General features: G+C 42.5%; 1 protein-coding gene across 4 annotated transcripts in view; it reads right to left on the reverse strand.

The window, feature by feature from the left end:
• Positions 1 to 14,300, reverse strand: part of LMBR1 (limb development membrane protein 1) — a 133,953-nt gene that overhangs the window by 51,263 nt on the left and 68,390 nt on the right. For all 4 annotated transcript variants that reach the window (XM_065939572.1, XM_065939568.1, XM_065939569.1 and 1 more), the window contains 4 exons: positions 8,108 to 8,234; positions 7,544 to 7,612; positions 6,683 to 6,747; positions 2,000 to 2,072 (listed from right to left, as the gene is read on the reverse strand). In XM_065939572.1, the coding sequence (XP_065795644.1) occupies positions 2,000 to 2,072; positions 6,683 to 6,747; positions 7,544 to 7,612; positions 8,108 to 8,234 (334 nt within the window). The remainder of the gene's footprint in view (positions 1 to 1,999; positions 2,073 to 6,682; positions 6,748 to 7,543; positions 7,613 to 8,107; positions 8,235 to 14,300) is intronic.

A 14,300-nucleotide genomic window follows, 5' to 3' on the forward strand; every position in this document is an offset into this window, starting at 1 on the left:
GACAAATATACTTACTGAAGTTCATAACTCTTAATCTGTATTAATCAAAATGTCCATTTTGCTTCAGAACCCTCTACAGTCCACCTTCAGCAGTCCACAGTGCTAACCAGCAACAAAGAGCAAAGCCACAGCTTTATCCCAACGTATCCCAACGCACAGGCTCCCTGGAAAGATTCTTAATGACCACCGACACTCAGAAGTAGTGCATGGCCTCCCGAAATGGCAGAAAATAAAAGTACACTTAGCATTGGCAATCCTATCATCTTTTTTTAAGTCTTTACTGAATTTGTTACAATATTGCTTGTTTTACCTTTTGGGTTTCTGCCTGCAAGGCATAGGGGATCTTAGTTCCCCGACCAGGGATCAAACTGCGTCCCCTGCACTGGAAGGCAAAGGACTGCCAGGAAGTCGCAGATCATATCACTCTCAATCCCCTGCAAGCTACACCATTACTGAGTTAGCCGGATGTCCTGTTTACTTTGGCTTTGCCTCACTGTATACTACCTTAAACTCCTGGCAAGTGTTTCCTCTTCCATTTCCTTAGCTGTAATGGAGCCACTTTTTATTTGAGGAGCTAAGGATCTAGAGACGTTCTGGAGAGACTTTTTCCCCTCCACTGTTGAAGGACAAAGTGAGAAAAGCCTACATTTTGGGGTTTCTTTTGATTAGCCTTAATTCAAATTCTTTAATTCACAGAGCAATGTATTTTACCCTTCCTAGATCTGAGCCTCCTGATCTGTAAGACAGAAATGATATTGTATATAAGCTGAGACATAACCCCACACTGCAGGGGGCAGGTAGACATGGATTCTGAATGATCCAGGCAGATTTAGTATACAATGGTGATTATCTAAATAAGACAAGTTCATTACAATATTAACTACTTTAATGAAATATTATAAAGCTGACAGTATTGATTAAAGTTATAATTCTTAAGTTAAATAGGTTTAAATGTTAAAACAGCTTTAATAAAGTTAGAAGAACAAAAGATACATGTAGTTTCAGTCTAAAAGCTATCAGTATCAAAGTATATAATTATTACTGAGAAGAATTCTCTAGAATAGATACAATCCAAAATTTTTGATCTGAGAATAATGTCTAATATCAACATGTTGGGGTTGATGATTTAAATTCACTATCTGTAACTGAAGAAAGTAGGTATCTTTCTTCCCATTTCTCGATACTGTGCAGTTAAAGTAACCTTCCATTTTATACCTTTTCCTGAATTATGATTGTAAAATATAGTTAGCTATTAATAATCTGATCTTGGTAGGAGGTTTTCAACATTTAAAAGAAAACTCCGTAGGAGAAAAGAGTGCAGGGTGAAAATCATTTGAGTAAAATAAAACATTTTACTATGTCATTTCTCTGTTAAACTGTCATTACTCTTTTCTTTACTGGTTCATCATTTGAAGCCAAAAATGATCTGTAATGAAAATTTAAATTTTAAAGTCTTTGACAGGCTTATGTGGTTATCAGTTGGTAATGAACAGTATCCCAGAATGAAGACAGAGTTCCTCAGTACAGCAATATAATCTGGCCCCTTCTCACAGAAGAAACACCGCTTTCTACCAACAGGAGAGACAAGAAAGGGACGTTACAACCACTCAGACAGCCCTGCAGCACGCCAGTAACTCGGAGTCCTGGCACCCGTCATGCGTGAGGATCTGGTGGAGGACAGACAGCCTCAGTGTCTGGGCGCTGAACTGACCCTGCCAGATCACAGCAACTTTCACTGAGGGGGGACCTGAGCCAGCTCCTCAGCTGCTCCTCAGCTGCTCCTCAGCTGCTCCTCAGCTGCTCCTCGGCTGCTCCTCGGCTGCTCCTCGGCACACCTGCCCTCACCTGGGAAGTTCATGTGCTCCTCTTACGTCTCAGCCTCGGGCAACAGCACAAGGCACTGAGGGGCTTGTCTTTCTCCCCTCAATTATCCATCTTTTTAGAATTAACTTATGTTTTATTCTGGTCTAAATATGTAATAAATATAACAAATACATACCACTGAGTCGCCTCTGGAGTGCTTCTTCCTCAAGGGTAATGATATAAATCTGCTCATCCAGGTCTTCAAGAATCTAAATGTAAAGACCACACTATTGAATAATACATTACAAAAGCAGTGTTTATGAGAATATTTAGGCTACTTGGCCTATAATTTAGACAACCATTCAAAATTAATAGGAATCTAAAATAAAAATGCTCAAACTATTCTATTTTCAAATTAAGTAAAAAGTCTTAGTACAGAACTAAGCAAATTGAAAGCTGATTCTCATAAAATCTACATACATCTAAATTGGGGTTGTTTCAGTTTAAAGAATGAAAGAACTCTGCAACTCTCTCAAAGGCACACAAATGCAAGCATTCTAAACATCCAAAAAACTGAAAGAAGTAATCTCTTCGTGCCCAAGTCAATTCTCTGGAGCTGGAAGGAGCAAATCACCCAGTCCAATAATGGTTTCTCATCTATTAATACATTAACCTGCACAATGTGTAGAACAAGAAATCCATAAATGAAATCGCTACCGTTCATACTTTCCATTTACATCATCTTCATATACTAAAAGATGTCCACAAATATTAAACACTGGGATTATGAACATCACCCCGCAGACTGACCCCTGGAGACCGAGTGCTGAGCACACACACTCACCACCAGAGCATACAGCACTGGTAAAACCCACTCACCAACGGCCAGTTTATGTGAGATCTTCTCTGCACTGCCTTCACTGCTGATAAAGCCTAAAAGCTTTATTATCACAGGTGGGAAATTTATTATCAGTTTAGTCACCTGATGAAAAAAACTGACTCCTTAGAAAAGACCCTGATGCTGGGAAAGATTGGAGGCGGGAGGAGAAGGGGACGACAGAGGATGAGATGCTTGGACGGCATCACCGAATCACTGGACATGAGTTTGCGTAGACTCCGGGAGTTGGTGATGGACAGGGAGGCCTGGCATGCTGCAGTCCATGGGGTCGCATGGAGTCGGACACAACTGAGCAACTGAACTGAACTCATCACAGCTGGCCTCCCTGAGCCAATCCTAAGTATCTTCCTAGCTCTGGAAAAACTCTGAAAGAAACCCAGAGCTGTTATTAATGTTGTGTCCTTCAACCCCAAACTGCTTATTTCTCAGCAAAACAATAAACTGTGAGTTGATGGACAAAACAAAAGGATGGAAATCCTATATATTAACACATATATCCTTTCAGAACCCTGATGAGGCATTTTCAGAAAAAGGAGTTTCAATCATGCAATCCCTATCAAGTATCAAGCAATCCAATAATTCCCAGTATTTGAACAAATATTGATGGCCAAGAGCTGAAAACAAAATAAAATAATAAAATAAGAATATATAGTAAGAAACAAGTAATTGTAAGAGATGGCCATCTTGTGAACCCGGGAGGAACGGGAAGAAGTGGGGGTCCTCCTGCAGCAGTCGAGGCCCCGACACTCCTGTCTCTGGAGGAAGAACGGGTCCATGGAAGCCCCAGAGGGAGGCCGTGAACGGGGCCAGTGAGGGTTTTGCTGAGGACACGACACACTCGTGTGTCCATGCGAAGACCCAGGTGGGGGCCGTGAAAGGGGCTGAGTCATCCAAGGCAGACTTCGCGTGTGGGGAGAGCATGGGCCACACGTCTGTGGGCCACGATACGAAGTTCCTTTTCCACCAACGTTCTCACCACTTTCTACTGTTTGGACCACAATAGACACTTTTTACTGTTCTCAAGGTATAAAACATACAAAGGGGCCTTCCCTGGTGGCTCAGCCAAAAAGAATCTGCTTGCCAAACAGAAGACCTGGGTTAAAGCCCTGGGTTGGGAAGATCCCTTGGAGAAGGAAACGGCAACCCACTCCAGTAATCTTACCAGGAAAATCCTATGGACAGAGGAGCCTGGTGGGCTACAGTCCGTGGGATCACAAATGAGTTAGAAATGATTGAGCAACTAAAGAACAACACCACACACGAAGGATTTCTTCCTGCTGCGCAGTTGCCCACTGACGGCTCACCACCACAGGGACGTGTTGGTGTGAGTGAGTGACAATGAGAAGCACAGGTGTCTCCATGAGGGCTGGCGTGCTTCATCCCATCATTCCACAGCAACCCTGTGAAAAACAGGCTGCTCTCACCCCACCCTGTAACATGCCACCAAACAAGGGTCCAGCAAAGGAAAGTTATCTGCCTTCAAACCCTGTGCTCTTAGCTAGTCTGGGCTGATGGGGACCTAAACATGGATCGGACTTAAGTCCTTGACTTCAAACAGCTTATATTCTATGTTCAGGAAAGACATGAAAAAAAAATTATAGAACTGAAATCAAAGTCATAAATGAAGCTAAAATAAAATGTTACAGAAGTTCAGAGGAAGAAAGATTCCCAGCTTCTGTTTGGGAAGAAAAAAGTCTTCACAAATGTTTTTGATGGTAGTAGCATAGTACCTGGTAGCTTCATTTACCAAAAGGAGAAAAGGCATTCGGATCAGAGCAAACGACAAGCAGAACACCTGGGCAGGGAGGTACAAGGTTCCTTCAGCAACACAAGGGCGCGAACTCTTGTTCTTATTGTAGAACAAGCAGTGGCCCAGAGTCCCGGCTCCGAGAAGAGCCTCTGGGTTCAAGCCCTGCCCCATCCTCTCAGATCTGTGATCTTGTGCAAGCTAACTGATCTCCCTGAACTGCAGATAATTCAAGCATAAAATAAGAACACCATCATCCAACTTATGGGCTTATCATCAGGATTAAATGAAATTTTGAAAAATGAAATTAAATGAAGAACTCAGTGCACACACACAGCAAATACTTAATTACTAAATACATAACCATTATTATGAGATGTTACGAATAAGAAAAGTCTGAAGATGTTATTAACAACAGACAAGTTTGGGAGAAAATAGTTTTGGGGAGGGGAGATAAATAAGTAGTTTGATTCTTTATCTGTTGTGTTTTCAACTCCATGGGTTATTCAATTATAGCATTCAAAATATACTGTAGTTTGTATTCATTATCTTTTTCTCACTAGAATTAGACATTTAGAAGTGAGGTGGAAGTGGCAGAATGCTCGGGAAAACAGAGCAGAGCTCATTAGCCCAAGGATAGAACTTGAAACATTTGCCTAGTTTAGGGGGCAGAAAGTAGAAACGGAGAGAGAGATAAAAAAAAAAAACACAAAATATCCAGAGAATTAGTAAGAAACTAAATGAATGCCATGTCACAAAACCTCTTTAAGAGGGAAGCATATTTCAAGATTTAATAGCATGTGTATTATATATGAGTGTGTGCACATTTACATAGCAGGCAAAAAAACCTGTTTTTATTTTTTAAAAATATGAAGATTGCCATTAAAAAAAAACGTTCGAAATTAAGCAAATATTTCCTAAAAGAATGTCTACTATGATATTCTCTGCTTCTTTCCCTTGATGAATCACCCTGACAGGAAAGAAAACATGTAACCATGATAATTTAATAAGTACAACTAGTGAAACACAGACAAAGGGGAATATGGAAATGCAAAGCGAGAAGCTTCACTATTGTAGCTGAGAGAAGTGAGGCAGGGCTCAAGGCTGGTGTCAGAGCCAGGGCTTCAGATGCTGCCAGGTGGCCGAGGCAGGCAGGAGGCGGTGGCGAGAGCACGGCCCTCGCCAGGCCTAGGAAAGGGGGAGAATCCAGCATACTCGGGCACAGCACGTCAGCTGGGAGACTGACCGGAATCACAGACACCAGGGAGGCCACGGCAGGAGGGGTGGCTACGGGTAAACTCAGGGTGGACAGGGGCGAAAGGCCTTCTTACATGTGCATAGTTTACACTGGAGTATGTAGGCAATGATGATCTAGGAAAATAATGGACGTGACAAACTCTCTAGATACAGGTAAGAATTATTTTCATGTTGTTAAATACTTGACAAAATAGCTAGAAGTCAAAGTGTGTGTGTGTGTACAGTCGCTTCAGTCATACCCAACTCTTTGTGACCCCAGGGACTGTAGCTCACCAGGCTCCTCTGTCCATGGGATTTTACTGACAAAAATACTGGAGTGGGTTGCCATTCCCTTCTCCAGGGGACCTTCCCAACCCAGGGATCGAACTTGCATCTCCTGTGTCTCCTGCAATGTAGGCAGATTCTTCATCACTGAGCCACTGAGGAAGCCCAGAAGCCAAAGCAACTTAGGAAAAAAATCATCAAAACTACTATCAACTGAAAATTATTTTAAAATGAATATACAGTATTTCTGATATTAAAGGGAAAGGTATAATTCAATTAATCAAGATATAATATGCAGACAAATTTTCAGGAAATAACTGCTTTATAATTCAAAGAATATATAGTAAAGTTTGAAACATCAAAGAGTCACTATTTGATGTAAGATCAGTTCAGTTCAGTTGCTCAGTCATGTCCAACTCTTTGCGACCCCATGAAATATAAGATAATGGACACTTAAAATACCTCTAAATATCTGTACATTTTGTCTTCAAATCTGTTAGAAGCATTTTTACCTGTATGCCTATACTTTGCATTTGAAGAGCAAAAACAAATTTGGTTGTCAAAGATGAGAAAGATGAAAACAATACAATAGCAATTTGGGGCATCAACATATAAAAATATTCTGTCTCTGAATGCTAGTCTAGAACCTGAGAGATGTTCAAATGTGAAAGTGTGTATTTAACAGACAAGGCGCTTTGCGACGACATACTCACTGTTGGCTTCACCAGCAGCTGCCCCATGACAGTGAACATGCGGGAGAGGCCGACTGGAGTGCACACTGCAGGAGAGAGAGACTCCTTCAGAGTTAGGAGAGAAACCGCGGGTCCAAAGCTGGCCAAACTCAAAGCCTCCTGCCCTGAGAAAATGCCTGTTTGAAGCCTGTCACAGGGCTCCTCAGTGTCACCACTAAAGAAGCTCTAGGGGCTGGCACATGGAGGGTGGGCATTCTTGCACTTAAGGGAGACTTGTGAAGACCAAGGAGGGGCGGGAGATGCCAGACTCCAGCAGCTGAATAATAACAAGGGCTCTCACTTCAAAGAAATCAAAGAAAACCAACCAGAAAACAGGCTGCATTTCAAGTGTCAATACTAACTGAACTGGGTACCAGACAAGACTACCTGAAAGTGATGACGATAAACTGACATCGTTTTACCTACATCATCTGCTTATAGTATTTCCGAGATGTGATGTGATGCTTTAAGTAAAACAAAACATATTGTGAAGAAAAAAAAAAAGACCACAAATTCATCAAACAGGATTTGACAATTACCATTTAAAGGCAGAAGGTAGTGCTGTGGCCAGGGCGGGGGTAGGGGCAGCAGGGAGAGTTGGGGAGCATGTCTGACTCTGTCTCTCCCTCCCTTTCTCTCTCCAACTCCATGAAAGAGGCTTTCTTTAGTTTCAAGGCTTCAGTTTATCAAAATTTATCTTGAACATACAAAAAAAGTTAAGGGCCAACTTCTTAAAAAATCTCCAAGTTGTTAAAAGAATCTCATCAGGAAACTTGCCCATAATTTTCTAGAACACAGAACAACTCTGCTTTACCATCAATATTATGTCAGAAAAATACTTACAGAGAAGTAACAAGCATCCCATCAATGATATACAGGAATATAAATAAGGTAGGTAGAACTCCCAGAGATCTGTTTAAAAATGTAAATATTTTAGTACATCCAAAATACTGTGCATTAAGACATAGACTGACTATAGATTAATGTATAGTAAACATCATAATTGCCTATTTCGTCTACTAAACCATGTAATTTCTAAATTGTACAATAAAAAGATCTAAAACAGAAGAACAGGAAATAACTCTTTTGCAAAACCTGTTTAGAGGGAGAAAATAAGCCTCCATGGAATTTTAAGAACAGAAACCAATTAACCAAAGGGGGGAAAAAAAAGTCTGAAAAGCTGCTTGCTCATTCTACATACAAGAAACACATAAACATTCATTTCTTTCCTTAAACATGTCAAAAGACTTTTTAATTCCATAAATTAACAATATGGATTAACTATACAAGGATTATTGCATAACAATATAAAAAGAATTATTAAAATGTTTTAAAAAGTGAACGTGTAATTATATTCCAAACTGTAGTCTTCCTTAGAGAAACTGGTTTAAACAAGTCACTCCGCACCATATAAAGACTCCATGCTGGCGGCGTCATTGTCGATGAGTGCTGAGGCTACCCACACGATCCCAAGAATTAGCAAGGCCAGAAGGATGAGCATGACCAGAGTTTCTAAAATCCGGGCTCGGATTCCCTGAAAAATACAACAAAGATTTAACTTTTCTATTTTATCACATGAACAATTAGTCTTCTGTCAATGTGAAAACAAAAATTCTTTGAAGGGGGAGGAAATTTATATTTCTCAGCAAGACAAAAAACACTAACTGCTTATTGTTTGTAATATTCAGACTGACTTTTCTTTTGAAAATTATGTAAAACACCATTAAGCTTTGAAGAAAGTACCCAAAAAATTCTTTAAAAAAACATTTTGCAGCGCCATTTTAAACAATTACTTTCCTAACACTTTCCACCACGAGAGTAGATTAACGAATTTTTATTTGTGATTCTAATCAAGGGATTATAAGGCTAATTAAGGCATGCTGCCAAGCAGTTCTGTGAACACCCAACTTGGTGAGAGCACAGAGCCCCATCTACTGGAGAAGGCGGGAATCCTGCGGGCTCCCCACAGCCTCCAGCGCCCTCTAGTGGCCGGATGAAGGCCTCTTCACGGTGACCCAGCCTCAGAAACCATGCGGACAGACAGTATTTGTATCAGTTAAACATCATTCCTTTGTCCACATTAGATTGAATTTTTCACTAAATCCACTAGGATGGAACATAATAAATAATTATTGTCTACAATTTTAAATGTATAAAACAAATTCTGACCTCAGGGCCAAACAAGAGGCCAACTTAAATTTGAAACCTAGGGGACTAGGCAAAAAAAAAAAAGAAAAACTTCCTCATATTCTTAGAAAGTCATCAAATGACTGAATCTGTACTTAAATGTAAATATTCATATTGTTGTTTTATACTGTACTACACTATTTTACATCTAACATAACATTTAGTATATCCATGTTTCTCAAATCACATAATATTTCCTTCCATATTAAAAACAGTCTAAAGATATGAGCTATATATAAAATCTAAAATATAGACTTATTTCAATTTTGCTCTAAATGTTACTTTCTAATTTCTGATTTACAGAAACAGGTTGCAGTTAAATCACAGCTCCTCAAATTCAAAAGAAAGGAAACATCATAAAGCCACGGCCAAGCAATCCCAGCCTAAAGTGATGACTCAGACTTAACCTTACCACAGGGTGGCCCCTCACAGGTTAAAACGTATCTGGTAAAGAATCCGCCTGCAATGTGGGAGACCTGGGTTCAATCTCTGGGTTGGGAAGATTCCCTGAAGAAGGGAAAGGCTACCCACTCCAGTATTCTGGCCTGGAGAATTCCATGGACTGTATAGTCCATGGGGTTGCAAAGAGTCAGACAAGACTGAGCGACTTTCACTTCACTTCTTCAGAGTTAAGAGTCAGTGCCCCTTATGTGCTCAGAGCAAGGGAGGCTGGTGAACCAGAGTGATGGCAACCTGCATCTGACTTTACACATTAGCTCTCACAGTAACTATGACTCAAGTGAGAGGAAACAAGAACAGTAACAAAACAAACTATTAAAAAATACACTTCTACTTTTCGTAAGAACTCTCTGAGCCTACACTTCATAACTTTCAAACCACTTAGGATACCAAAACATGACCACTACCTTTTAGCACTGATTTCTTTTCCCCCTCTTCCTCTTTCTAAGCAAGAATCTTTTAATTACACCTTAAATATGATCTGGAAAGTCTATAAATAAAACAGATAAAACGAGTAGGCTCTGGAGTGAATTACAATCTCAGCTTCATCTCTTCCTGTCTCTGACTGCAGCCCAAATCCTGCTAGCCTCCAACTAGCCCACAGGAACATCTGAGCTCACAAAACACATAACACGTGTCAGAAGTGTCAAGACACATGAGCTAAACAATAGTGTTACTCAGAACTATGAGATTTGATGTCCAAAAACAGGGCATTTTACTACAATAATATGCTACAATTATAGCCAGCAATTATAATAACGTAACAATAAGTTACAGTAAGTGCTGTAATGATAATAAATTTGGGGAATCAGTCACCAGTAAAACTTACATACTTCCTCTGACATTTTGGTAAGAACTGGTGGTGATTTAGTCGCTAAGTCGTGTCTAACTCTTGTGACCCCATGGACTGTAGCCCACTAGGTTCCTCTGTCCATGGGATTTCCCAGCCAAGAATACTGGAGTGGGTTGCCATTTCCTTTTCTAGGAGATCTTCCCGACTCAGGGATCAAACCAGAGTCTCTTGAATCTCCTGCATCTGGCAGATGGATTCTTTTACCAACTGAGCCACCAGGGAAGCCCCTGGTAAGAACTGTTTCTTAGCAATTCAATTTGTTTTTCATCAAATCTGTTTCTCTGTGTTGGAAGGCAATGCTCCACGGTTCTCTCCCACGTCTGAGCATCTATCTCACCAGCAGAGGTGGGCAGTTCTCATTCTAGACTGCCTTTTCAAGGATATCTACACAGCGAATGGCCTGGGAAGACAGAGACGGTGTCTCTGAAGCTGAAGCAGGTCTGCCTCCTTTATAGCATGAAAGAGGAGATCCCCCTACAGAGCAGAAGCCAGGCAGGATTGCTGCATGGTCCCCTTGGTGCAGGGCTCCGCAGCTGTGACAAAAGCCTACTTGCAGGGACAGCTTCCACTGGGCCATGTCGCCCCCATGGGGCCCAGGGCCTGGGGAGCTGGCAGGAGCAGCGGGCCGCTGCACTTGCAGGCTGAGGAGTGAAGTCCCCTGTGTCGGGCCAGGAGTCTGCGTCTACAGCCAGTGTCTGTGAAGCTGGCCAACTAACCTGTCATCTTGCAAGTACCGTAATGTCAGATCCCAGACATCTGAAATGTCTCAGTTTCAGACAGCTTTGGGCAGCTTTCTGGGAAGAACAGACAAGGGCCCACACGGTTGGGTTCAGGGCCAGGATCAAGCCGTGAACCCTCTCACCCAGGCCTCAGACAGGCAGAAGTAAGCCCCCCGCACCCCCGCCCCAACAGCTAGCGCACGAGGGGCTGACCCCTGGCCTGGTGCAGCTCCCTCTCCCCTGAGTGGAGCAGGAAGGGGCCTTCTCGTGACCATGTAAGAGCAAGCCCTGCAAGGCCAGCTGACAGGAACCGTCCTACACATACCATGGCGACAGGGAACTATTCTTATACGCTTGGTGCCCTGTCATATTTTCCAAAATTTTTAGAGTAGATGTGTATGACTTAAGATACAGGCGAACAGACTAATGTTGTCTTTAATTTTCAATATTTTCTTAAAATAATAAATGTCCAAGAGTCTGGAACCCAAAAGAATAACTTTTTTAAAAAAATATCCAAGTTTGGTTTATGAGACAGACAGTAGAACAGGCTTATTAAGAGCCCCAACTAGAGTAGAAGACCACGGGAACAAATCCTGTCTCCATCCCTGACCCACTGTGTGACCTTGGCCAAGCGCCTAAACCCCACTGTGCCTCAGTTTCCTCCCTTGTAGAATGAGTTTATTAAAGACACCCCTACCTCATGGGTGGTTATCAGGACTATATGAGTGAACGTGTGTGACATGCTGAGTCCTAAGTCTGGTGTCATGACTCAAACTGTTGCCTCTGTGTTTGGAATCTCCAAGACTTGGGAACTCACCTATCACTCATGTTTCTCAATTAAATGGAGACCACCTTTCACTGCCAGCATGTTCCTCTTTTCCCATCTACCATGTAGAACCTAGAAGAAACAAGCCTGACTTCCTTGCTATGTGAGCACCCAGTTCACCAGAGCTTCTTACTACATCCCCGGCCACCGGAGGACCCGAGAAGCTCACACCAAACCCTGTCTCCCCTCTGCAGCTGCCCACGCATCTAACTGAACCCCTCATCTCTCGGGCCCACTTCTGAGACCTCACCCGGGGTAGTGGCCCCCTCAAGTCCAGGACCTCCTCGTCTCCTGCAATCTCTCCACCCTCTAACCTAGCTCTGGGTCCTCCTGCTCATCCTCTCCCCTCTTCTGAGCCTCCCAAGCCTTCCAACCAGTCTTGCGTTCACTGGTCTAAACCGCATAATGAACTAGCACATTTTAGTGATAATTCAGTATCAATAATGTTCTAGTATTCCTGGCCCCTTTAACTTCCACTAGATCAGTTTAATTCCACCTGGAAGCTACAGCATTGATCAAGAAATTTATAGAATCAAGAGAAATTTTTGATACTACCCTTCAAAGTGGGACCTCAATGTCATCCGGCAATCCCCATGCTGATCTGTGGCTAATAATTCCCTCAGAGACATGTAAATGTCCTCCTTGGCCTTGGTCCTAACCTCACACCCTGTGTCCTTCCGTGACAGCTGGCCTTACCTCTCCCTTAGTGAGACACAGCTGGCGACTGGCACAGCCCCTCAGCTCCCTTCCCCTCGTCCTTCGTTTCTGTCCCCATTCCTATGTCTTTCATTCTGCAAAGGAAAGTATCTCAGATTCCTTTTCTCTGATGGCACAATCTTCAGTGTTCAGCCTTTCACAAGCTGTATCAGGGCTTCTCAAATACTAACATGCGCAGATTTATTGAGGGGTTTGTCAATCCCTGCGTACCAGCCCCTGTGGCTCCTCGGTGCATTCTTGTGAAGGTGGTCCCCCAGACAGAATGCTCCCTTCTCTCCTGGATGATCTTGCCTCTTCACGTGGCCAACAACCCTCAAGTTTATACCTTTAGTCCAAATCACACCACAGAGGCCAAGGTCCATAATCTTAATCATCACCTCACCTTAGATACCTCACAGCAACTTTCAACTGAACCCTAAACTCAAACTCATCATTTTATCCCCTAAACCTGCTCCTACTCAATGTCACATACCTCAATAAATGGCACCATTATCCACTTTGTTGTTTTTGCCAGACACTATGGAAACATCCGTGTCACCTCCTTCCTGCTGCTCCCCACCCCATCCCTCCCCAACACACACACACACACAAACACCTAGACCCAGGTGCAGTCCAGCACAAAGTCCTTTCGATTCTCCCATGTCACCTCCTTCCTTCCACACCCTACCCCACCCCAACACATACACACACACATAGCACACACGTGCGCGCATGCGCACACATACATTCGATTCTCCCGTGTCACTTCCTTCCTCCTGCACCTCACCCCCTGCAACACACACACACACACACACACACACACATCTTGACCCCGGTCCAGTCCAGCACCAAGTCCTTTTGATTCTTCTGTGTAGTTACGACTCAAATTCATCCACCTCTTTCCACTGCCACAGCATCTGTCTGGATGACACCCCAGCCTCCGAGCTACACCCTGGTCCAGCATCTACACTCCTGTCTCTCCCTGACCTGCCGCCTATCTCGCATGGGAGTGCGTATCATCTCAAAATGCAAATCTGATCACTCCACACGTACTCACCACTTGCTAACCCGGGAAGCAGATGCACTAATGTGACAACAAACACTAAAGATCCAGTCTCATCAGTGCCGCTCCCCCCTGAGGTCCTGCACAGGTGTATCCCTAAAGCTGGGCCTTGCTCTTCCTCCTGCTGCTTAAATAGCATGCAAAATAATGAGCGATACAAACAAACTATTTACGGTTAAATAGCATAGAACAGCACTGTCCAGCAGCTGTTTCTGCGATCATGGAGACGCACTATTCCATGCTGTCCAATAGCACAGCTGGTAACTGTATGTTACACTGAGCACCAGAGTAACAGAACGCAGCTCTTGTGATGGAAGAACTGATTTTTAATTTCACTGAGTTTCAGTTATCTTAGACTCATATGGCCGCACATGGCTACTGGTTCGCACACAGGTCAGAGCGACTGCTAATAATCTGCTTCTGACAAAATCTCATGCTCAGTACTCTCTGTACTCTCAACTACTTTCTGGCCATTTTCCTAAATTTAACCTTGATATAAAATTCTCTGAACAAATCTCTCTGTGATTAACAATTATATGTGAAAGTTTTTCTTAAAAGAAACAAGCTGTATCATTCCAAGAGGATGCTGTTTCTATTACACATATATGAATAAAATCAAGAAGAAACATCTGAAATGTACACTCACACGCTTAAGCAGCCAAATAAGAAGCATTTAACCAGATAAACCTCTGCAGTCAAAGCACATGCACTCTTCAAAAACTGATTTCAAATTGATCACCATTTCTTTTCAAAGTAACAACTCATTAAAAGAAATTTTCTCATTTTCAGTTAATCTA

The sequence above is a fragment of the Muntiacus reevesi genome, chromosome 6, assembly GCF_963930625.1.
Source record: "Muntiacus reevesi chromosome 6, mMunRee1.1, whole genome shotgun sequence".
Lineage (NCBI taxonomy): Eukaryota > Metazoa > Chordata > Mammalia > Artiodactyla > Cervidae > Muntiacus > Muntiacus reevesi.